This window comes from Ylistrum balloti, unplaced genomic scaffold, assembly GCF_031769215.1.
Source record: "Ylistrum balloti isolate Yb309-2 unplaced genomic scaffold, AGI_CSIRO_Ybal_v1 Utg372350, whole genome shotgun sequence".
Taxonomy (NCBI): Eukaryota; Metazoa; Mollusca; class Bivalvia; order Pectinida; family Pectinidae; genus Ylistrum; species Ylistrum balloti.
In genome coordinates, this window is record NW_026783077.1 from 96,448 (window position 1) to 122,553 (window position 26,106).

Consider the following 26,106-nt stretch of genomic DNA (forward strand, 5'->3'; position numbering starts at 1 on the left):
TTGTGAGAAGAAATGATAAGAAGCGAGTTTTGGCAATCTCATGTGAATTAGAAACTAATTAAGATTCTCCTGATCACTTAACGTGATACTTCGTGATCATTTACGAAACAGTATTTCACTATCTATACAATGTTCATATTGACAATGATATTCACACTCTGTATCTCTTTTGTGGTGATATCACAATGCCAATGACGCCATGTTGTTAAGACGGCTTGTCACATTACATATCTGTAACAGCATACCGATAGGTAATGGGTGTAATTACACTAAACACTTGATAACATTGTAAGATGGAATACAGAGTAAAGTATATTTACAAAATGTATGACAATTTAATAGAAACAGACATTGTAAACGAAACACGGAAAAATTTTAGGACACATAAAGTTTCATACACTAGACGACACAGAAAAGCCTGGTGTTATAGGGACGTAAGGTCTAGGATCGGAGTTATTTGAAATACAGTGTACTAGACACGAGAGACAGAATGCATTGTACACCTTTCCACAAAAGATGTCTACAGCTGCACAAACTTTGTTGGAATTCTATGGTAATAGTTTTCAGGGAAATTAAACTTATATTCAGAGAAAGATATCGATAATACTTGATTAACACAATCAGATATCAGAACAGAGAAAAAGTGTTTCTTGATAAAATATTGCTATCAAAATGATTAAGGAAATAAACCAATGAAAGATGTATGATAGACAATTTTTTTCACAAAATTCTCCATTCAATATGATAATATTACAAACATAAATCTTACTCGTTATTCCAAAATATACTCTCTATTTCGGTACATTGGACCAATGAATAGTGGCCTTTTAAATTCAAAACCACATCAGCACTCATTACTTCAAAATTACAACATTCGACTCGTTTCACTTAGATTTTCTTCCGAAGTGGACATTCCAGTGTTCACGGGGGCTCCATTCACAGTGATTGTGATCTCGTTATTGGCATCCACGGAGTAAATATCGCCATTTTTAATTTCCATGGTTACTGGCAGAAGAGTGGATGTTGTATGCGGTGGGGAGAAAGATGAGTCCATGTCTCGGATCGTATCATTGTGACGTGTAGAGGTTGGAGATCCTCTTTGGAAAAACATCGAACTACCAGTTGAAATTGTTCTGTTTGATCGGAATGATATGGCGCTGTGTCGCCGAAGCATATGTCGTTTCCAGACCTTGGCAATCTCTGAACGTACCTGGAATATCACACATTTTATATATCAATTACTTACTTTAGTTTACACGATACGTAAGACGTTAAACAAACATATGGCGGGAACGGAACGTGGGGTTTTGCGAATGCTTATTTCGAGTTGTAAAATTATTTGCAATGATAAAGTTATTGTATTTTGGCTACAGTGCATGTGCCTCTCTCCGTAAAGTATCAATAAAAAAGATATATTTAATACAAATAAACTGTTAGTGCATTGTTTCAAAACCAAATAAAGATATTAGGTAAATATTAAAATGTATATCTGCATGATATTCCAAAAAAAAAAAAAAAAAAAAACACGAACAGTTCCTGCCAGATTCCTAAATCAAAATCTGGTATTACCCAGTTTAGACTGGGATGCAGGTTTCTGGTTTATATTGAACTTTAGCTGGAGCTGAAACACATATCGGTACCACGCGGTCAGTGGGCTGAACATATCTCCGCCACATATTAAGTAATTCATTGCAAACCTGCAATAGAGATTAACGTCGTTATAAACGGAATATAAATATTCATGAACTGTATAAAAAAACTTGGTCCTTTTGGTGATAAAGACTATATGTGTTAAGGCTAAGTGATATGAAACATATAACGTATTTTTACTTACGTGACATATACTGTAAATATCCGAAAGGGAATCAATAAATTATAAATCAGTCAAGATAATTGTTAACTTAAAACAGGCAGAGATAATCATGTATAACAAATAGTAAGTGACTGTTTGAAACAGATAACAGTAAAGAATTAAAAAAAAAATATTCGCAAAAACGATATTTTCTTAGCCAAACGCAGTGCTAACTTTGGGGCTGAAAAAAAAGTGACACTGCGATTGACAGTTAACGAGGAATGATTCATTCCCTTTTTAAGGGTAGTCGGACGACTCAGTGGTAACACATTCGTCTTTTACTAGACGTCCGGGGTTCGATTCCCGGAACGGATGTGAAAAGGTATGGGGTCAACTTCCCGACCACGTGGGTTTTCCCCAGGGTCCAAGGTTTCCTTCCACAAAATAAGACTCATTTCGTGCTTCCATCCGATCCAACAACCTCGATTAATCTAAGTTGTTAAAACATGTTTCGAGATTGTTGTTAAACAAATTAAGTTTTATTTTAAAAAAATTCCCCGTTTTATAGGACGCTAGACATAACACTTTTTAACTAGCGAAATAATTGACACGAAATGTGAGTTTCAAACAGGAAAATTGAAAGGTGTGACCTTCACATCAATAGTGTTACGATAACCTGCGAGCAGCTCCAAACGGCGCAAACACATATTCGATGTTCAATGATATTTAGTTGATTACAGTAGTCAGAACAGTGCGGACGAGCCAAAAGATTAAAGATAAGATATTGTGAACATGGTCACAGGCGTCTTAAATGCACAATTATTGTAAAAAATGTTCATTTAGATCACTAAAACGGCATATTTAATGCTTTCCTGTGTCATTAAGTTGTAGGAGATGAACATCTGACCTAGTTTAATCTCTGAAGCGGATATTGGCAAATCTAAATCGCAATAGTACGCTCAACATTTTCAATATTCTAATTTTACAGTCATACTGTATTAAATAAAAAATAATATACAAATATCTTAACATAATCATAATCCAAGCTTAAATTAATCAACACTTAGGAAACGTATGAACCAGAGAAAGATTTATATGGAAACTTCTGAAAACGCAGAAGTATAATAAGACCAGATGTTCCGGAAGAGTATACGTCTTTTGCTTTATCGACGACACTCGCCACAAAAATCTTAGTCAATCCATGTAAGTAATGTCACGGTCGCAAATGAGAACAAGGTATACAACAACGGTTTCAACAGACAAACTAACGAGTATCAAACAAACATATGAGATAACAATGGAAGTAGTTTCGTGCTGCGAAAATAGAGAAATGTTTCAGCATGTTTTATAGGGTTGAAAGTATGATATATTGGCAAACAGTTGTTTCATGTTGGCTAGAAATGTTTAAGAAAGAATGTCGACATCATGCATTTAAAATGATACACATAAATCTGTGTAAATCAGGAAAATAAAGATGAATATTTTATCGCCAATTCAAATATTTCATTTATTGGTCAACTGGCATGACAAGATGAGCTGGAATACAAGTACGAGAGACCTAACTGAACAGCGTCTATAGCTTCGGGAAAAAAATCGAAAAGCACATTAAAACCCAGTGCTCCGAAATCTGGAATGCCCGGAATTCATGAAAATTGTCCTCATCAATCACGTATTGTTTAGAATAAAACTTGCTAACAAAACGATTAAACTTGACACCGGTGTTTGCTATGTGAAAAATTGAAGTATTCGGTTTACCAATGAGTTCAGAGTATATAATAACGATGAAACGTGACACTATAACATTTTAGTGTCACACACTGAAGTATTCTGCTTACCAAGGAGATCTAGAGTATATAACAGTTATGAATATTGACAATAAGTTTACAGTGTAACAAAGTGAAGTAAACAAAGGAGATGTCAAGTATATAAAGAAGAGATCTAGGGTATGGAATAACGCCTCCATATCTTTGAGTTGTTACAGACTGCAGTATTCGATTTACCAAAGTAGATTTAGGGTATTTCAAGATGAGAAAACTTGACAGCAGAGCTTTACGTCGTTATAGATAAAGATAATCGGTCTACCAAAGTAACTTTAGGGTATTTCAAAACGAGGAAACTTGAAAGTAGAGTTTTAGGATGTTACAGATTGAAATGTTTCCTCCACCAAGGTTATATCAAAGTGTGGAAACTTGAAAGCAGAGATTTACATTTTTACAGACAGAGGTGTTCGGTCTACCAAAGGAGATCTAGGATATATCAAATTGAAGAATCTTGAAAGCAGAGTTTTACGATGTTAGAGACTGAAAAGTTCCGTCTACCAAAGAAGATGTATAGCAATTAAAACCATGTCAGAATCAGTGTTTATATTCCAGGTATAAAGTAGGTATGGTATTGTATATTTCAACACTTCATCAGATTTACAGATTATATAGAAATCATTGATAACAAGAACATCTTACAGAGACACTATCACAAGTCCTATTCAAACAACGGCATACTTGTGCCAGGAAACTAATGTTCACTTACCTCGTTATTCATAAAGCAGAAGAGTACAGCGACAATCAAGCCCTGCAATGATAAAAACATATCCATCAACATACATGGTGTAGTCTAGACACCTATTTCATGATTTTTTCATCGTAAAAGTATTTTTAGACTTTACTCTAGTGTACAACATTCAATGAGGAAAGTGGTAAACCTAGTTTAATACAAACGAGGCCTTTGATAACTACCAAGTGGTGCTCTTGTCACTGTTATCATGACAATCAACATATTAAACGTCACTAATAATGATGATGATGATAATGAAGGTGTTGGCACATTTTTAAAAGTTTATTTAAAACAAATTATAAAACGAAAATGTTTTGCAGATTGCTATAGCTACTATGTATTTTATGAACGATTAAGTTCATGACAGTGCGGATGATGACAGTGTGAATGATGTCTGTTGAATTAGAGCCTTCCTATGGTAGGTTATAGTTTTAATTGTTCCTACACAATGATGTCTTTGTCAATAAAACGTTTGCTGAAAATAGATCATTCAGAGTATCATACTCAAGAGATAATTGAATTTTCAGATGAGGTTTGCAGAACAATCTGAAAACTTCAGCACAAGCAGTAGCAGCCTATTCATTATGAAGGTTAAACTATCAGGGATCAAAGCTTTATTTAAAAAAAGCATGCCAACGTAGTCATAATCTGATCTCGAATTAAATACAACTACGGCAAATGAACAAAGGAGAAAAGAAAAAAAAAACATTATACAGGGACCACTGCATAAGTACAGGGAAAATTAGACCATGTATTCCAGAAGAGTTAGTGTCTTCTGATTCCTGTATGCTAATATTTGTCAATCCAAGTAAGAAATGTTACGTTATCAAATGAGTACAAGGTATGCAACAATGGAACCAGCAGGCAAACTAACGAGCATGTTCGTCAGTTGACGACTTAACGGATCATTATTTTAAAGAGCCCATTGAATAACTGTCAGTTTACAAATTTTTAATGTTCCATAACTGGAACTTTATCAAAACAACTATCAGTCGATATCTAGTTTTAAAGCTTCAACATATGACTACTTATATCGTATATATGAATGTTAAATTTACTCAACGGGTTTCACGTCCACTTTCACGGCCTTGGTGTTATTGTCATATAAGTTGAGAGAGTATTACGATGCTTTGCTGGCTTTTCCATTGTTTTTGAAAGAGAAACAAATCTTTTCAGTGCATCTCTTCTAATTCTGCTTAAAGCATTACTTGCTTTCTCATGTCTTAAGGAAAGAGTCTAGGTGAAATTGTTATGTTAGGTTATTAATCCTGATTAATCATCCATATCGGCAACAATATAACAGTATGCGGCATTGTGATAGCTATGATTCAGAGATGGGGCGCTTGGAGTATAAACAGTTTTCAATAGTCCGTGTTGCTAGACTATATTTAGCTGCAAATGTTGAGTAAAAAGAGAATAAAAATATCACGTCCCTTATTTACAACAGACTTGACTACCTAAACATGCGTACTTTATTTATCTCTAGCTATATGTCTCCAACTCACTACTTGTAAAGTTTAAATATTTATGTTTTTAGCTTAGCACAAACACATGTAAAGCCTATGATTACCTGGAAAGAGCTACAGAATATTTCAATGTACATCAGGACCACCGACGCGTAGTCATTAATACAGTCAGGAACGGCAGCAAAGACGATGTAGTAGACTCCGAACAGCGGGATAAGGACCAGTGTCGATCTTGCCAACTTTCTGTAAAAACCGGTTATAAGATAGATAATGATACATTGAGCTTAGCTTTCAATTCAATCTCTACAAGAACATTAATTTTGAAATGAGGAAAGGTATATCTGAGTATTCTTTGAGTAAAACACAGTCACAGTCTTGAGTTACTGTATATCGAGAAAGTTTGGCCTCTGTTTAAGTTTTGCCCTTTCTGTCCATGCATAAGCGTGTAGAAAATTGGTTGCATTTTATAAAATCCTTTCATATAATTCTCAAAGGACGAAATGTACATAAGACGAATTCGTGTATAATGTTAAAAGCGAAATTAATCTGGGGCACAACTATCCCGGTATACAGTTGGATTAACGTTGCTTAACATGATGGAAAAGCATATGCGATGTGTAAATAAATATTCTCACGAATCAATTATACATCAGTTACTTTTTAATCAAAATACATGTAGGTAACTGATATTTATGTTTATGGCCTATAATGCATCCGGCATTTGATTCTATATAGATAATATCATTTAGTGACCATGATGTTCACACTAAACATGATCCCCTGCACTATAACATACCGCTTGTGTTAATATAGTCTCCTATCTATTACACCAGTAATATACATCCTGGTTATTTAACTTCTTATGGTGTATTTATCAGATAACATTGACACATTAACGTTATACAGACCTGTATCTGTTGGGATCCGCTCTGTTTGTTGCTGTAAGCTTTGTAAACAAGACCCGGATGATGTTTATAAAAAACAACAAGTTTATCTGAAATTAAAAATTAAAGTCTTTATCGGAATTTTAAACGTATAAACACACATCGCATTTCAAACGTGTTATCAAGTACACTTACGATTCACAAAATGATGTTTTTACCTTACAAATTAATTAATCTGATTAATTGAGGCGATCAGCATTGGCCAGTTATTCTGACTTTCCTTTTCACATTGAAGACGTTTGTTGAGTACCACTTCGTCCTCCCTGTACATCGACAAAGTACCCGATAATGGCTTTTGAAGCTTCACTTAGATAATACTATAACAGTAAACATATTTATGGTAGTTACAATTCTGGATAAACTTAAGGTATCTTTATGTGTTAAAAACTTTGTTTTCGATTTAAATCACGGAGGAACGTTTGTTAACTCATACGATGGGTGAAAGCGTCGAAGTATACTGTACATGGTAGAGGTTTACAAAGGAAGGAGATCCAAGGTAAGGGTCGTCTCACTACTTAATGTTATTATTTACATGTTAAATAAGACGCTGGACGTGCTAAATAATGACCAGTGATGCAAATTCGTTGAACCTGACCCCTTTTTAGGAAAATTCTATTACCTTCTTGAAATTACAAAGTTTTACATAGCAGTGAAAGCAGATCACGCTGTTCCTTCCGGAACACCTGATCTTATTATCCTTGTAGTGTTTCGGGGTTCTCGGTGCAAAACTAATTTTTTTCTTCATATTTCGCACTCATTATATCGTTATTCTAGTATTTAATTTAAATCATTTCTTTTTCTGTTGACATGTCGGTATTTCCTTCCCTGTTTTTTTCGTACTATAATATGACATGATGATGATGATGATATAGAAGAACGAAACTACTGCAGGATAATTTGCGAATAATTTCTGATATAAACTAAATATCTTAATAAACTGTCATTTCATAACGTCATTTGCGTCATGAATGACTGGTAAAAACCACACAACGTCTTAAAACTCGCAGAGGTGGTGAACACAATAATCATCTATTTGCTCTATTATTGTTTTTCAAACACCTAACATATACAGAGTGGGCTTCCTGTGAAAACTCTTTGTCGGTGTGCACGGAGTACGAAGCGGTACTTTTTATACAACCTATAAATAAGATAGCCCTACGGCTGATGTTTCCTTCAGACTAAACCCTTTTAACGTCCAAGCTATTCATATTCTGTCAGTAACTGATCTGACATCAATATTCTTTTATAGATGAACAAATGATAAGGGGTAAAAAGCAAAACACTTGCTTAACCTCCATTTTGTCGTTCCTATTCACAACGAACAAAAATATTGAGCGATTCAGACGCCAACCACAACGGGTCTTTGCGTGTTTCGGTACAGGAATATTTGATAAGAATAAGCAGAATTAACTTACATGTTTCTTGAAAACAAAAGTACATGATAGTACAGACATCACATCGGTATGATAAAGTATATACTGGCATCACTGCAGCTTTTTAATCCCAGAGGAATAAGAATATCAAGTCGATTTAAAGTGATCTCGATGTACTCTAGTGTGATTGCAACAACAGTCAGAAAGCTCTACACAACTTTATCGAAATTAATCTCTATGTTGTAACGCTGCTATGCCTAATGTACATTGAAAATACACACCAATTCTCTCGTTTTAAGGTATATTTTCTTTATATATTTCAGCAGATGGATACATATTGTTTTGTTATACACGTTCTGTAATTATGAATACTTAAACAACAACCAACATATTTTCTATATGTCCAAAATTTGATAAAGACTACTCAAATTTGCATGCGTTTTCAACATTAATGTAATAACATATGGTATAAGATGTATGTTGCATGATTTGGTGAAACTCGCCTGAAGTTGTATCATCAAGATGTACATGCACATTCAGGTTAATTATGAAAATATTATCATGTAAGTACTCAGTTGGAAGATATCTATCATCATAATTGTTTTGTAGTACGTTGAAAACGCGATTGTTTCACCACTTCAGTTTGCCGATTTTATCTTTTAAATTACCACGGAGTGTTTAAATACGTATCAACTATTTAAAAATGAACGATTGCGATGCAGCCGTTGCCATGACGTAGTTATTTCAATAATTCGCTATTCACAGTTCTCAGGTTTCAGTCGAACCACGTCATCTCGAATTCGTGTAATTCGAAGACCCCGTTTAATTCGAAGAATTCCGTCGGTCTCTGCCTAATTTTACTAAAAACATTAGAACTCATTTCAAGTTTAGTTCGAGATAACGATGTTCAACTATATTATGCACAATAATGTATTGATAATAAAAACGACTGGGTTATTGAATGTTTCTATTATAATGATATAGGTTGTGCGTTTGAAACGTATTGGTTTGTAAGAAATTCTCCTTATCTGAAAATGCCCAAAAATGTCAGCACTAACGCGGTGTGTTTAACTACATGAACTGTGATATTGTCATGCTGTCATGTTTATTAACCGGTCGGATTGTAAATGATTTATATGACATAAGCTACACGTGTCTACAACTTGTTCGAACCACTACTTACTGAGATGGATACAACAATGGGACCCCGGATTATCCACAGATAACCGTGCTCGTCAGTGCTCCAACATCTGTAATATATAGAGTACGATAATAACACATTGATCGATATCGTGGTATAATAAAAACGTAATAGTGTGAATGGAAGAGGGATCTTAACTAAAATATACAACTTGGTAGAATAGGCACGAAAGTAATTCGATTCCATGAAGTTTGTATTTAATTCTAACTGCATTTATTCATTATGAAGATTATTTATTTCTTTTGAAATTGGGAATTATGAAATACGTTGAACCCGCTGATGTGTGTATTTTCCTACATGTATATCTATTTTGTATTGTGCCTTATAGCTGACATTTCGTTTTTTCACTTCGATATTCGTGAAAATCACCAGGTGAATAACGAAATAACGAAAAGACGAAATCCTATCAGTTACATACTTACAGGCTATCTGCATAGCGGATTCGGACGATCACCCACCATAACACGAATGGAAAAGGAGCAACTAAAACGCAAATTAATGAGAATTCAGGCTATACAGGCTTAGAACATGTACAAATACAAAGATTTATCTCATATCAGACGTTTTTCTATATATAAATAATCGTGATTTCCAGTATACCAAAGCAAAATATTCAAGCAAGATACAAACATACTTTTTACACAATAATCGTATATAAAGGTAATACAACCAGGAAATTTGTCAAAAAAAATTCACAGGAAAGAAACTAGATAAGAGAGTATGGTTCAGAAGAGAATAATTACATCATTGTATTGTAAACAGTTCAGATTCTGGTAAAAGCGATGACTTTTCCGCTTCATTCAAATTCTGGTGAACCATGTAGGTTTCTGTGACAGGTAACTTTTGGTAGCTATAAGGATATTCATTCTGATCAACGACAGTAACTCATATCAGTTGATACAGATTAATTTATAACTGATATTTCTGAATTGACAAAATACTTTTACTAAAATAGAAAATAAGAACTTACCCCATCCAAATACAATTTGGAGTCTAAACAGTTTCTTCATGTGTGATAAGGCGAAGAATATGAGTGTATGCAAGTGGAGGCCCTCCACGAGAATCCACATATAGTTTGCCGTGGTCATATAATGGAATATGGCGTAGACCAACTTACAGGGCCATGTCTGTAAAAAGAGGTCGTGACCGTGATATGTAATAAAGAAGTTACTGAGCTTTAAGAAAAATTCTGGTTGATAGTGCACAAGAGCATACCTCAATCACTTTTTGTTTTAAGTCTCACCATTTTTAGCATACCAAACTTAATAAATTATGTATTTATCAACGGATGATATATTTTATATTCTTGTGTTGATATGTTATATATATACTAAAAATAACCAATGAAATTAAGTTCTTCTTTACTCCAAATCCCGAACAGCCAGAATTTAAAGCAATCTTACCGGACCTATCGGTATAAACTGGATCTCGTTGTCTTCTATAGCGGAGTAACCTTGTGGTATGAACTGCAGGTCCTTTACAAGGCATATGATAGCTTTCAGTATGAACGACACAAACAGGTTCACATGTATGGTGTTTCTGTCACAGTGGAGCTTCCTACATTAAAATACAAAAATAAAATTACGACTGTACTACTGGACAGTAAGTAAAAAAATATACACTGTACATAATCAATTACTTTGTCACTCACTTGTATCAACTAATTGGTTTGAAAATATACAATAAATGAATATGGTGAACATTATTGCAGGAAACATTTCTCCCAAGAAAACCTTTTAAACTCAGAATTTGTGATATGTTTTTAATACTGTCGCATGTTTCCAAATACTTTATATATACATATAACTGCAACATAATGTTGCTTGTGGCCTTACGGAAATCATTATGTTTTGAAAACATTGTTATAGGCTGTAGTCTATTCAGCATCGTCGTGAATTTGATATGAGAATCCTGAAAGCTGGGTGTATAATGACCTCTTAGATGTAGTTTATTAATATTTGTAACGTAAAAACTGTCATACTGAAAGTGCATAATAACAGTGATTATGAAGACAATAAGCAAGCTCATACTCAATGTTTGAGTTGATTTCCGTATAAATTATCATGTGTAACCGGTAAAACATTAATCATTATTTCCTACTGAAATCACAAAGTGTTATGAAGACAATAAGCAAGTTAATACTGTATCTAAAACAGGACTTTCCCTCAGTGATATTTTCATGGATCTAATTCATTTTTATAATAACACAGTTATTGTCATGGGAACGGACGATTATCACATAACCTATTAGTAATAAACGTAATGAGATGGGGATCATGAAGGAATGTCGGAGATCAATGAAAGCTTTTTTTAAATACTTGATATCAAAGATCACATCCTGTCCAATTTGCGGGATACGAGAACATGTGGCTTAAACTACTTATCTGCGTGACATTAGATCGTTCTCCTAAGATAAGCTTCATGAAACTGGGTTAATGAGTAGTACAACTGAAAATGGTTATTTCATATTGTTAACTCAAAGTAAATGCTACTTCCATCATAGTACCGTGATTGATATGATTCTCATTTAGGCGTGCAATTTATACTATTTAAGAATGAAGAGAGACCTAGAACAAGATATTGCTATATAAGGTATTTTTTTCAGTGTTTCAGTGGTGTTAATAATTTTTCAAAACTTTTTATAAATCGAGATTAAAGGTTTTGTAATTTTTTTTTTTCAAAATAACTAACTTGACGAGAAAACAGATATACGACATGTAAAAAGCCATTATTTTGTTTGATCGATTTCTGCCACCATGAAAGTGCTAATCAGGCGAGGAATTTTGTTTAAAATATCAGTTGCATCGTGATGATGTCGCCTATAATGAAATGCCACAAGTCAACAATGAAAAAAAAAGATAATTTAAGATATTTAAAGAATACCATAATAAGTAACAAACAGGATTACCACAGCCAAGGAAATGAATTGATAGAAATCCTTATAAATTGAAATAACATCATTAAAACAAACCGCGACCTAAAGATCGAATCAGGACGTTTTTACAGATTATCCGACGTGCGGCTTATTTTTGGTTTGTACAGCAGTTGTAATATATAATTGATGCCTTGAACACCTATCGTGATAGAAATATAGATATATAATGCATTCGTAGCCATATAAGTATTTAGGAACATCGTTTATGTTTATTGTTTCATGAAATGAGAAAACAACTTTCACAAAACGGTCTGAAATCGGAGAAATATTCGTTGTTTCATTTAGACTATCGTAACAGTACCTGTGATTTAATTTATAGAGTTTGGCGTGTATTGTTAATCACAATGATATTCTCTATTTGAAAATAAATTTTGAAATCTAGGAGACGATTGAATAAAGAAACGGGTTAAAGAAACTTAGAAAGTTAGATGCAATTAATAACTCCATCAATCTGAACCATGCGAGTATTTAAGGTTACATGTATATTACAGGATGTTTAAATAGAATAGAAATTCTTAGTACACAACAGTAGATGATTATAGTGTGACGTTTTGATGACTACACGGCCACCATAATCAGATAAATGACCGATGTTGAGCGCACTAGCGCTTGAGATGAAATTGTACAAGATGGTATAGAATCGGCCAACTTTTTCGACTGTAGTAGTGAAGTGATTTACAGATTATAGACAAAATACACAATGTGGTATTAATGTGATATAGTCAACTCATGGCGAAATGATTTACAGATTATAGACAAAATACAAAAGGTGGTATTAATGTGATGTAGTCAACTCAGCTACGCTTTCTTAAACACTTAGTAATAGATCTGCACTCACATTTGTACGTGAGTGCTAGTACACTTTATACTTGTCACTGTCTGATGAAGATGACCGCGTAGTTATAGAAACGACACAATCTAATAATCTACTGGTTATAGAAACTTCCATACTATTGACATTACTATCATTAAGAAATTGTTCCTATATAAGGATGTACAAATGTTTTTGAAGAAATGTTTATATCATTTATTATCACCTACATATGAACTTACCTGAAAACCAGCATGAGGAAAACTGCCAATACCAAGGACGATAGAGAAATGGCATACCCGATCTCATACAACACCTTGATTGTGTAGGCGTGAGTCTGTCGAATATAACACATTGCAAACCTTATATTTCTTTGTTACGTAAGTAAACTGGTACAGACCAAACTTTTGTCTTTTAACAATTTAACTGCTCTTACTGCATAACTCTCTAGGAAGCATTCACTATTAAGCGTCTATATAAGTCTGTATATCTGTGTCTAATGTATCGTAAACTTCTAATTTATAGTATAAATCACATATCCATACCTGCATCTTAAAGTTATATCTGACATATATCCCTCATCCCATGGGCAAACAATCCTTTGAAGACATGCATTAAATGTGTCCGACACCAAGCACTGATTGCACTTGCGTTCATGTTATCAACTACATATCTTCAATGAGCTCAATTAACAAAATGCACAGGTTCTCGCATAAAGATTGGATACATTCATTCTTTTTTATGGGAGGTGGGGGTTATTGTTTTTTCTTTAGATCTTGCCTATGTTGTCTTCTGGTTTTTGTTTTGATTTTGTTTAAAGAGTTTCCTTCTTAAACACACGCATATACGTAGGTACTGATGTGATATATCTGTGCAAACCTAACTCTATCCTTGTCAATCAGAGTGGTCATGTCATTCGATATAGCGTCATGTCCATTCCAGATTAAACACAGTCCGTCTGACATGTCCATTTATTCAGAGGATGGTTATTGAGCCTTTCGCTTAGAAATAACCTTGGCGTCTCGATGAGATCGAGCAATCTGAGATGGCGGCCTATGATCTGAGGATAACGGCTTTAATTGTATTACACCAATTGCTAATAACATCTGTCTGTTGGCGGAATTGTCGACCCATCACCTCGGACAGTCTGTCCAATACTATTCAATACTTTTCTCGTACAAATGATCTGCTTCGCATGTTCAATGAAGCCAATGGTAGAAGTTATCTAGTTTCTAACCCAATAAGATAAATAATTATTTGCGACATTCCAGTATAACGAGGTCCGCCAATGAAAGACGTGCCTTGGTTGTCAGATTATTAATTTCAGGTATATAAGTCATAATTGATTTATTGAATTGTGACAATGATCTGTCCTCCATAGAATGTTTTAAGATGGTCAATATATACATATTTAGATAATGAGTTGAGTAAGTGTTCTTGTCTATACCGCCGTCTTAATTACAAAAGTGCTCATTATGTATATTACAGTTATAATTTTTTTTTAAAAATATATAATAATAGTTTTCAACTCAATATTTGTTATTGTTAAATCTTACAATATTCTTAACTCACCGTATATCTTCTCTTTGTATATATTGTACTGAATATCACTTGATTAATGTTTCAGATCTCTTCTTTGCAAAATACACTAAAATATGTTTACTTTGATCTTGGAATGACAATGCCCACCATGTTTTCCTGGTGACATTAACAAAATCAATTTGTGTGGAATTAATACACATGGTGTGCTTTGTTTACCATGTGAGGCGATCATACACTTTAGACAATCATAGATTTCTTTACTTCACAACTATACAGACACACCAATAATTAAAAAAAAAAAAACCACCAATGCAAGTAAATAACGCTTGTCTTTACACAGAGTGGCAAAATAACTATAGATATGGCGTCCTTGAATTTGAAGAAAGACAAATAAGAAGGGGATGCTGAATATGTTTCTGGAAGGAAATTCTTTGATGCATGGTGTGTACATGAAATCCAGTCATGGGAGTTTTTGTTTTATTTGGTAGCACTTGCTATGTAGAATATGCATTTTGTTTGCATCGATGTCTCACCATGTAATCGATTCTGATATTGATATGGTAGAATTACAGAACATTTATCTTGATCTTAATGAGGTGGATCAAAGACAATTTTGTGCGATATAATCATTCATTAGGATTTCGGATGAAGTTCGGTTGCTTCACAAGTAAGGAAATGTCTTGTTATGCATGATAGACAAACAGAAGTGATTAAAAAAGACATTTAATACATAAGAGAAAAGAAAGGATTAACAATTGAAAATATTTCAAGCTCTTTATTACCAGATGTGTTGGAAGACGAACTTGTACATTATAAACAAATGTTCGATAAATATTTACGTCCTATTCTTTTCAATAGTATGTTTAGAAATACTAGTTTGGTTTTTATTATCAGGGCTGAGATACAAAAAATGAAACATGATTGTTCATAATCATAAAGTTACTACTTCCGATACAACAGAAAATGGTGACATTGTTTACTTACTTGCCTAGTGATGTTTCTCGAGGACATTTAACCCTATTATATCCATCATTGCACTGATGCACATGTTATATAATGTGCTTATATTTTTTGATCTGTTGTAATCGTACTTCACAAAAACGGCAGCCTACAATTTGTCATTCTTGATTGATAATCGATATCGGCAGACCGCGGATAGTACCATTTGTATAGATAATCTATTACCTTACATAAAATATATTACCCCTAAGACAGTGTATCTTAAAACGGGACCTTATGTTACATAGCAGTGCTGTGTTAGATAGAAAGTGTGGAGTGTTCGTTTGTATCAGGCTTCACTTCTTATTTATAGAAGGTGGTGTCATTGATATTGCTTTCTAATCTAGAGGTGATTGCGGTGATAAACGTGTTAAAATAATTAGAAGGTAGTAATGTGGGTTGATAAAATACAATTTTAGGTGACAATTAGATAATACTTTAGATTCAGTATGTGTTCAATAGTCTCCATTTTGTCTTTTTATGTACAAGATATAACAGTAGTCTCTGTGCAGGCTTCTTTGGTTAAACATTTTAATGAAAACACGTCAGACAGTAAATAACTAAAACCACTTGATATAAAGGAATGTTGATAAAAATAAAAAAGCGACACTAAATGTATTTAAATTAAATTCATGTAAGCCTCTAAAACAGTACATGTTACTTTCTTCTCGATTCCCCATTATTAATCAACATTTTTGTTTGATGACAATAACCCACTTGTTATTTCGGAGTGTTCAAGATTATATTTTGGCGTTGAAAGTAAACACTAACATTCTTTAATGATGCTACCTGATTAATTGTTCCGGTTACCTGGTATAAAAATTCCAATTTACAAGGTATATTAACACCGTTTGTATTGATATACACCTCAACGAAATATGATAATGCTCTCATTTTTGGTTGGCAAAATATAAACGTCTTCAATTTGTGGTCCTATGTTCTTAATTCCGCATCTTCATGTAATACGAATTTCATTCAAGGACGTTATTTTGATGTTTCTTAAAGTACACAAACATGAAAAAAGGCGAATTAAAATACGCAGAACAATAGGTATTCCGTCAGACTGGGCTACTTCTGTAATGTTTGCTTGATGTATGTGCTTTTAATTTATTAGGTATGGAAGTATGTATTAATGGATGCCTCAAACATTAGTTCATTTAGAAAAAATCACCATTCGTTGCAGTAAAAAGCTGTCCTCATTACATTTCTCTGTCGAGGCGACCATTGGGAGAATGTGTATTTTCTATCACAACTAAATATCTTCCTAAGGTCTAAACTAGCAATAATACCATACTAGGGAAGTGGTTACCCCTGCCTCTTGCCTAGAATTAAACATATATATCATAATTAAACTTATGTCATGTATTGCCAAAATTCGACTCCGGTGATTGTATTATGTATAACATACTGCGACTATGGCCTCCGTGGTGAACGTTCGCCTATTAATCGATGCTATGGGTTACCTCAATTTGAAGGTAGGCAACATCTTTTTTAACAGTGTCAGTGCCGTTTCCAGTTTCTGTGGTTGTTGGGTTGTTTTATGGATTATCGTGTTTGTATTTGTTGTTTTATATCATCATTTTCAGTTTCTTTTGTTTGTATGTTTGATTTTTTTTTATATCATTTGTCCGCGGAATTCTAATGACAAATATTTTATTAAGTGTCTAGATTCATTAATAAGAAGCAAAATGTCATCAAAATCCTTTGCAGATGGTAAATGGTTTCAGAAAATGTCAAAGATGTATTGCACTACATAGGTAAGAATTTGTTTACTCTGGTGTAGGTTAATACATACTAGAGAAATACATACAATTTTTAACTACTAAGGTGATGGAAACTTACTCTGGTATAGGCCGATACTGGTACGAGTTTCGTGTCCTCCTTGGTGTAGTCTGTGCAGCCGTCGTAATTAGTTAATGTCTTATTACGAGTAGGATGCATGGCCCATGTTCCATCAATGGTGCAAAATCGCTGCGCCTTTCCTGCAATGAAAAATAGCAAAAATCTAATGCCTTTAATTTAGTAAAAATTTAAAATCACGAAACCCGATATCATTCCCGGTTTTAGCTTGACGATATAAACACGGTCTTTCCTAGATTATTTCTGTCAGTTTCTAAAGCTGTTTTAACAATTGTTAGTAAAACTTTAATTAATCAAACCGATGGATATCGTATAATAAAACAAATCCGACGTAAATATTCAGCATTATTTTGCCTAGTAATATTGCTGTTTTTACATTGTGCCCATTTAGGATATTTCTCGGACTAGCCAAAATTTGAATAGCAGGTGTCGCATATAAACAGAAGACGATTGCCCTCCAAGACAACGGTTATTTCCTGTACTTGTGCATGAGTGATGTCGCGATCGAGTTTGCGTTTGAATGCAATTTAAGATATATTTGATAGCTTGATCAACGCATAACACGGGTATCATTTTTATTTCTTGGTATCTATTATCTTAATATTTAGCATATACTTTGCTGGCTATTGGGACGGATATCGCAATTAGTTGAGCTGTATATTTTCATGTGAATACCCAAAACGGCACTCAAGACACTGAGAAACAAACCCGTCGGTGGTGACGTGATTTTGTCTTTGGGCAAGAGATTTTATCCTTATTATTCTGAAAGGCATACGACGATCTCCCGTATACTGTTCATTGAGCTAGCCACCGATTACTTCAAGTTGACTTCAAAATGATACTGACTATTGATGGGGAAAACAGTGCAATAAGTCCAACAAACAAGCAAAACGTTGATTATTATATAAGAAGATAAAATTAACCATATCAGATCCTACATATTATCTACAATAGTATATATTATGAAATGATACAATATCTAATTGTTTGGCTTTTGTATTGTTAATGCAACAATTCAGTTACTTGTTGTTTATTGCCATGATTCCATGGAGAGAGAGAGAGAGAGAGAGAGAGAGAGAGAGAGAGAGAGAGAGAGAGAGAGAGAGAGAGAGAGAGAGAGAGAGAGAGAGAGAGAGAGAGAGAGAGAGAGAGAGAGAGAGAGAGAGAGAGAGAGAGAGAGAGAGAGAGAGAGAGAGAGAGAGAGAGAGCTTAAAACAATGATATTACGTGTTTTACTTTGACTAAAATAATATGTTTATGTTCGACCGGAACAAAGGTTTCCGGCGAAAAATATCCTTGATAAGCGTAGCTAGCCATGGAATATATCATGCAAACATGTTCCTAAAGAAACCAAAACAAAGCACTGTGATTAATGTTGTGTGACTTTTCCATCAAAACATTTAAGTTGACGCAAAATGTGTTGATGATTAAGAAAATATAGGAGTTCATTAACTAAAACGACTCCGACAGATAGAGAGGAAATGTTATTCTCAAATGACCTCCGATTACAAATCAGGTCACAAAAGGGTAACGGTTCAGTGTTCATTAGGTAATGACAGGCGTCCTTGTCGATTCCTGCAGAGAAGATTAATTTCACAGTTCTGTGGTTTCATATTATCAACATGTCATCTTAATGGTATCTCGTCCGTCATTTTACGGCAGGGATATTTTTTAAATTCTTGTTATAAAATCAGTCCTATGACAATCCGTATCGATAAGAATTCACAAGGTCGGTCGCTCTAACTGCAAATGGAAAACAAATTCACGCAAAAGGACATATTTTAATCATGGTTTGTGAAATTGCTATGTTTTTAAGACCAATCAAGCGTTTTCAGGAAACAGTTCTTACACAATTTTATAATGGATGCAATTAGCAATCAATCTTTGATTCTCCTTTTAAACTTTTTTTCTGACAAGGGCGGTGTTGCTCATTCATTTTCATATCGATGTGCGTATGTCTTGACTATACTTCAAAACACTCTTTTTCCAAACATCTTCATCATTGTAGAAAATGTGATACGTATTTTCCGTTGTTACCCGCAAATGCAAATACCACAGGAATTGTCATTTACTTGTACATTATACATCATGTCAAAAAATGTTTGAGCTCAATCTTTTTTTTAATAATATGCTTTGAATGTTCTGTACAGACATGATGTGCCAGTTTAATGGCGGCAATGTTTAAAAGGACGTAGGTGACTAGTTGCGGTATTTTCAGTTAAAGGGTTGTGCCATTTTTGTTGGTCTTGGGTTTATAAATCGTTTTTGCTATACTGACAGGGTTGTGTACTGACATCTTATTTTCGCGCAAATAACCGCAGATAATTAAATCTAGAATAAGTATTCGTCGATCGGCATGCCCCCACAAGGTACGAGAGATTTATATATAAAGAAACTTTATTTATGAAGAAAATGTTTGACAGTGCTTAATCATCAGATGACTTTCCTATCTGAGAATTGAACACGAAAATATTAATCATATTTCTCAACATAATAATGGTCCAAATTCAAATTCTATAAATTAAGAGCAAAATATGAACAAATGAATGTAGGAGAATAAGACCAGTTGTTTCGGAATGAAAGCGTGTTCTGTTTCACCGACGACACCATGTAAATCTTGGTCAATCCAACTAAAAATGTCACGCCGTTCTAAAATAAGAACAAGGTATAAAACATCGGACCAACAGACGCAAGAGATAACTCTATATCACATGAGGTAGGAAAAGATAAGTTGTAAGCTCTGTAACGCCACTCACAATAGGGTTGCGTCATTTTTATGTAGAGTAAACATTTCGCAAATTGATTAAGGCATCAATTTTGAAGCAATGATATTGACGCAAAGATAAGGTGTCGCAAGTACATATATATCTAAAGACATGAGAATAATAATCAAACAGTTATGTTCCGGGGACATGCTTAAGAGCTTTACTGGCCACAACTAGGAAAGCCTCTTGATGATTGTGCTTACCGGTCATATACGCTTAAACGCTTACACTCGGGTTCGAATAACCTTGTCCTCAGTACTGACCCATGCGATTTTCTATTATTCCATAGAAAATATATCATGTATTCTAAACATTTGGGAATATATAAGATACATTACTGATTGGTGCCAAATAAAATGTGAAATATGCCGTTGAATAAAATGTGAAAAAAAATGTATGTTTAATGAGCTAGACCAAAGAATTGATATAAATACATTTACAATTGAGAAAAAAATATTTTAAAAATTGAGAAAAAAGAAATAGAGGCAAACAACAAAATGTATGATAAAAATTCTAAGAAATGACAATTACGTTAAATCAAAGTAGAATCAGAGGATAATCGTTAGAAAAGTATACAAAGTTTACCTCGGAGATCGAATCCATGAATGTAGTCTGGACAGTCAACATTGACGGTGGAGTTGGCAGGTGCGTACGGCCAGCACATTCCTCCCCCGAATGTTGTATTGCAGTATACACCTGAAAGGGTTACATGTTGCATCATTAAAAAGAATAACAAAGACAATACGGACATGTGGATATAATCTGAAGTTAAGTTTCAAATTTGTTGAATCTTAGGTACAATACAAAAGGAATAGTTTACTAAGAGACAATAAAAAATAATTAAAAAAACCCAAGGAGAATAAGATCAGGTGCTCAGAAAGGACAGACGGCTACTGCTTCATCGACTACACTGCCATACAAATCTTTGATTTTTCGAGAAAATAATGTTGTTCTCCAAACAGGGAATATGTTTTGAACAAAAACAGAACCACCAAGTAGAACCACCATGCACACTTCCGAAACATTTTACACGAAACATTTTTCATAGTACCTCATTGTATAAATAAAAAGTTAAAAGTGTCACCATTTACAGTGAAACGACGTCATATTGAAACAATATTGCTTTGAAATAGATGTAATCTTCTCAGTGGTTGAAGAATTAGTACATTACGGTACATTCCATTAATGACAAATATGAGAATGAGACATATATCTCCGGTGATAGAATAATAGATCTAATACGAAATTGCCTGAAAGTCTCCATGACGTTAGATGTCTCGTAAAAAAGCCTATTAATGAGATCTCTGATGTGAAGGGTAAAGATCTAATTCAGTGGAAAGTTACAGATGGAACTTATGTAACATGAACAAGGCGAGTAACCTGATGCACATCACCATTAACATTCCTTTTCAAATTTTACCTTTAAAATGCACCAACTCTAATTAAGTTTTAATTGCTTAATTGTCTTAATATACAACAATAGTAACATCGACAATGAATTGCTAAAACTGCAAACTGGTTTTAAAAAGACAGAGACATACTTGAAACTAGCATACAACAACCTATGGTAAAGGTACATAACATAAATCTCGGGATACCCACTCCCATAACGTAACTGCATCAACAGAAACGAGCCGATGAGCTGATACACCAACACCAACGTGAGAGTTAATAACGAACAGTATCAGTCGTGTGAAAATTTCGGTTGATGAGTTTGAATTTCCTCTTCCTTAATCTGTTTATATTTTCTCAATCATCTAAGATATTTTCATTTTGCTTTAGATTTAATATCAAGATGTTCCTTCGAACATTAGAAATCCATTTTATAGATCGCCTGCCACTGGAGAACTTACATCATGTTTTTATGACTTGGCAGTTAAGTACCTTGATCAGGTGTTAATTAGATATCGACGCTTCGGAATTTCAAATACATTTATGCTTTCAATAAGGTTTTACACCTGCTATGAAATCTGATAATTTATATTAATATCACTTCAACCGATTTATAACACTTTTCACTTTCTTTGAACTTTTTTGTGTATTAAAAGGCTAATTCTATATATTTATGATATTTCTTCTTGTATTCCGATCCGGTTGTGTGCCCAAATTCATTAATAGCCTTGTATATCTGACTCCTGGGACAGCAATACAAGCTGTGTAAGGTGCACACGTTTAACGTACCAACTCACATGTAAAGCGTTCGTGTCATTTGTTAGATCAAACCTGTGTATAGCAATATAGAAGTTATAGTAACTCGTGAAACCTTAATATATGGTACCTAAACAACTTTACCAAACACACTCACGAATTTGTATTGGATTCCTACTTGTAGAATGTTTAATTAATACCAAAAATGTGAATAGTTTTTTTTTAATTCTTTTTTTTTTTTTACAATCTGTAATCATAATTTCAAACAGAACAAAGCATTTGCATATACAACAAGAACCCACATCAGGTTGCAGCCAAGCACTACAATCTTTGGAACTGAAAGTAATTCAATGAATTTAATGAATTCATTCAACGTTTTGAATTTCTGATGGGTTGTTTCATTACTGAGCTGTCTTAAGAAAACATCAAAGATGTTAAGACGTTGATGTTTAGATGTGGTGATTGTCTGTACTATTTGTGACGAATCGAGATCGTTAAAAAAATGATGTATGAAACAAATACTTTTTTCCGAAAAAAGTCAATAAGAAGGTAAACAATACAGGAATTGCTACAAAAACACGTAGTTTGTTCAATGTGACGTGTCTTTCAAGATTTGTCTGCTGATTCGGGTAGATAGATGTAAAATCAAATTGTCAACATTAAAGACAAAACAGCTGAGTGTCATAGCGGGATATATGTATGTATTGCGGAAGAAAAACATCGAAAGAACGTCTCAGACTATCAATAACTCGAAAACCAGCATTAAATTCAAACTCTCAAAACTTTGACAGTATTCAAACTACATTAACCTGACTCGAACGTTACGTTGATACACATGTGAACCAACCGTCGCCCGTTTAAATAATTTCCTCCACGAAGAAATAAAGCTTTAAAATGTAACGCGTTGAATGGGTACATATGGAGATAAAATAGTGTTAGATATAAATTAATTGGAATGTTTTTTTTTGTTAATTCAGGCAAGGACTGACGAAATGCTGCGACGTAAACAATGTCTTCGAATTATACGAGTTCTAGATAACGAGGTTGGAATGTTTTAATGAGCATCATTGTGCTAGGTGTTTGATTCACTCCATTATTTTACATTAAATTTTCATGTTGACTTTGCGATTTTAAGTTTTTGCCAACTTGCCGTTTTGTCATTTGCAGTTACTTACCATCACTTGGCGGAATTTCAGTTTCCATGCGTTTAAAACATTCTATTGCTGCTTTTGTAGTTCCTTCTCTCTGCTGGTCTGCATTGGCGTTTACAATATATACCTAAAATGAAAGTAAATATATTGTAGAACAATAATGTATGCACACACTAGACCAATACGATTTAGTATTTGGAAGTTTGAAATGAGGTCATTGTTCAGATTCAATAATCAACACGTTCCTGGTTATACTTCTGTGGCTACTTATATTTTATTGTGTATCAAGCTTAGATATCATATATTGGGTTAAATAAACACCGTTACTGTTGAATCGCGGAGTAGAGTATATGGAATATGGAAATCTTCGGTGATATCAATTGACATTCAGAATATGACACCCATACTCTAGTTGCGTTGTGGATGACTTGACATTGACCGGGAATGTAGTGGGATGGGGAGGGGCGGGATTTGGGGGGGGGGATAATAAGTCAAACTGATAAATTAATACTAAACCAGTTTTAAGTATTGGCAATATAATTGCCGTGAAATTTAAAATAATTAATACTCTTTCAATGCACCTTTTGCTCTTATTTTTCATATACAAATATAGCTTGAGATTACATCCTTTAGATAATACAAGACGATTTCCTAACAACACTGACAAATTTTATTGTTAATTTAAATATAAGTCTGTATGGAAACACAAACCACTTGGCGATAAACATTTCAACAACGGAATTCAAAGAAACTAAAGTCTGCTGCAGAAATAAATGCGACGGGTCTGGTTTAAACTGGAGCTGCCTTGGTCTATAGAGACCAATTTCACGTTAATCAGAATTCCTGTCGGAATAGGAATGTAGCATAGATATATTGATGTATTCATACTAAACATGCGACATTCCAGATAATAGAGTGTGCTGTTTGATTCACGAAAATCTATAGAACTCAATGTGTAGATAATTTCCCAAGTGATATATATTTTGTCGCTTTCAAGGATAAGGTTTGGGAAAATTTCACTGTAGCTAAATCGGTAGAATCTCCCTTATCCGCCTTAATTTCACTAAAACTATGCTTGCTCTCTAGCAACCGCGTAAAATTACCTTTCGAAGGAGGAAATATGAACCTAGCTATACTGAACATCAAAATGACCATGTGTCTGGATGCCAGAAATAAACTTAATTTTGTAAACGTATTGAACACTGGTACTTAGTTCTGCCCCCAGCGAAGTAACATAAACATAAAGGCATTGATTATATCACATGAGAATTTTATTGATGCTTATACACTCCATTCACAAAGGCGGCCACATCGCCAGTAAGAAGTTTCCATTACATACAAATAACATTCACTACACTGTACGTTATATATCGAACCCTTGGAGATTGTTTGGGGGGCATAAATCACACGGGAAAATGATGTCTGTCAGTCTATCGTGAAATAGTGTTCCAACGAAAGTGTTAGGAAATTAATTTAAACTATATTTAATTCACAGGGGATTGAATGATCTCGACGAGTTAAAGACGTATGTCCATTTCAAGTTCCAGAAGTCTTGAGATGTGCTAGCGTGGTATATTTGTCTAATATTTTGTCATCCATTGCTCTCTGCATAGCGAGTAGAGGTATTGTCATTGAGGCAGAGAAAGCAATTTGTGTTATGTCTCTGAATTCCTCCGATATCATAGTGTACAAAGAATGAAATCTATGTTTAACAGCCCAACACTTAATGTTAATCATTTCGATATTTTTATCTTTTTCGAAAGAACCCCGATTACATATCATTTGCATCAGTGTAATCTGAATCGGAACTTCATAAGAATTATTATTACTAGAGTATTCACTATCCGCTCTGTTATGACGTGGAGTTAAAACAGTGAACAGCAAACATATAAACTGTATCATAAACACGATGATTTCGATATTCCTATTGTTAATATAACTTCCATAAACATACCTACTTACAATGCAGCTTGCCCCACCTGTTTAAAAAAAATTATTCTAGTGTTTGATACTAATATCATAATGTCGGTCATATATGCTGAGAAACAATATAAAAAAAGATATAAAAATTATCGGACACAAAAAAAATCTATATCTATTATGTTCAGCAAATATGGCTGATTTGTTGTTATTGTGAATATTTCTTTTTTGAGATCACAATACATTTGGCAAAGTGATAATATCTAATTGGATCGATGGAGATTTATACGATGGGTGTAGTTGATGAAGCAGAAAACGCTTACCATTCCGTATTACCCTTTTATTCTCGTTTGACTTTCAGAAGTCTCAGTTTCTTGTAAATATTTAGGCATGGTATACAGTTACGTAGTTATATATATATATATTATGATGTCGATAGAGAAGAAGACGGAATGCCTTATGCTCATGTTATTCTCATTTTACTTTCAGGTGTTTCAGTTCTTTGTAAATCTTTTTAGACATGGTAAACATTTATATATTTACGCATATTTCTATAAATCTGGAGTCCATAGGGTAGTGGAAACCAGTTCCACTCTCTTTACATTCGTGTCTCGGATAACTAATCAATGTTTCTTTGTCATAATTCAAA

General features: G+C 33.9%; 1 protein-coding gene across 1 annotated transcript in view; it reads right to left on the bottom strand.

Moving 5' to 3' along the window:
- Positions 1–675: 675 nt before the first annotated feature.
- LOC132564522 (glucagon-like peptide 1 receptor) overlaps positions 676–26,106 on the bottom strand; it is a 54,141-nt gene continuing 28,710 nt past the window's right edge. The window contains exons 3-14 of the mRNA XM_060229176.1: positions 23,562–23,664; positions 20,824–20,934; positions 17,456–17,595; positions 13,315–13,409; positions 10,730–10,883; positions 10,297–10,453; positions 9,749–9,809; positions 9,309–9,375; positions 6,717–6,802; positions 5,913–6,051; positions 4,319–4,360; positions 676–1,210 (exon numbers count right to left, since the gene is read on the bottom strand). Of these exons, the coding sequence (XP_060085159.1) occupies positions 866–1,210; positions 4,319–4,360; positions 5,913–6,051; positions 6,717–6,802; positions 9,309–9,375; positions 9,749–9,809; positions 10,297–10,453; positions 10,730–10,883; positions 13,315–13,409; positions 17,456–17,595; positions 20,824–20,934; positions 23,562–23,664 (1,500 nt within the window). The 3' untranslated portion in view covers positions 676–865. The remainder of the gene's footprint in view (positions 1,211–4,318; positions 4,361–5,912; positions 6,052–6,716; positions 6,803–9,308; positions 9,376–9,748; positions 9,810–10,296; positions 10,454–10,729; positions 10,884–13,314; positions 13,410–17,455; positions 17,596–20,823; positions 20,935–23,561; positions 23,665–26,106) is intronic.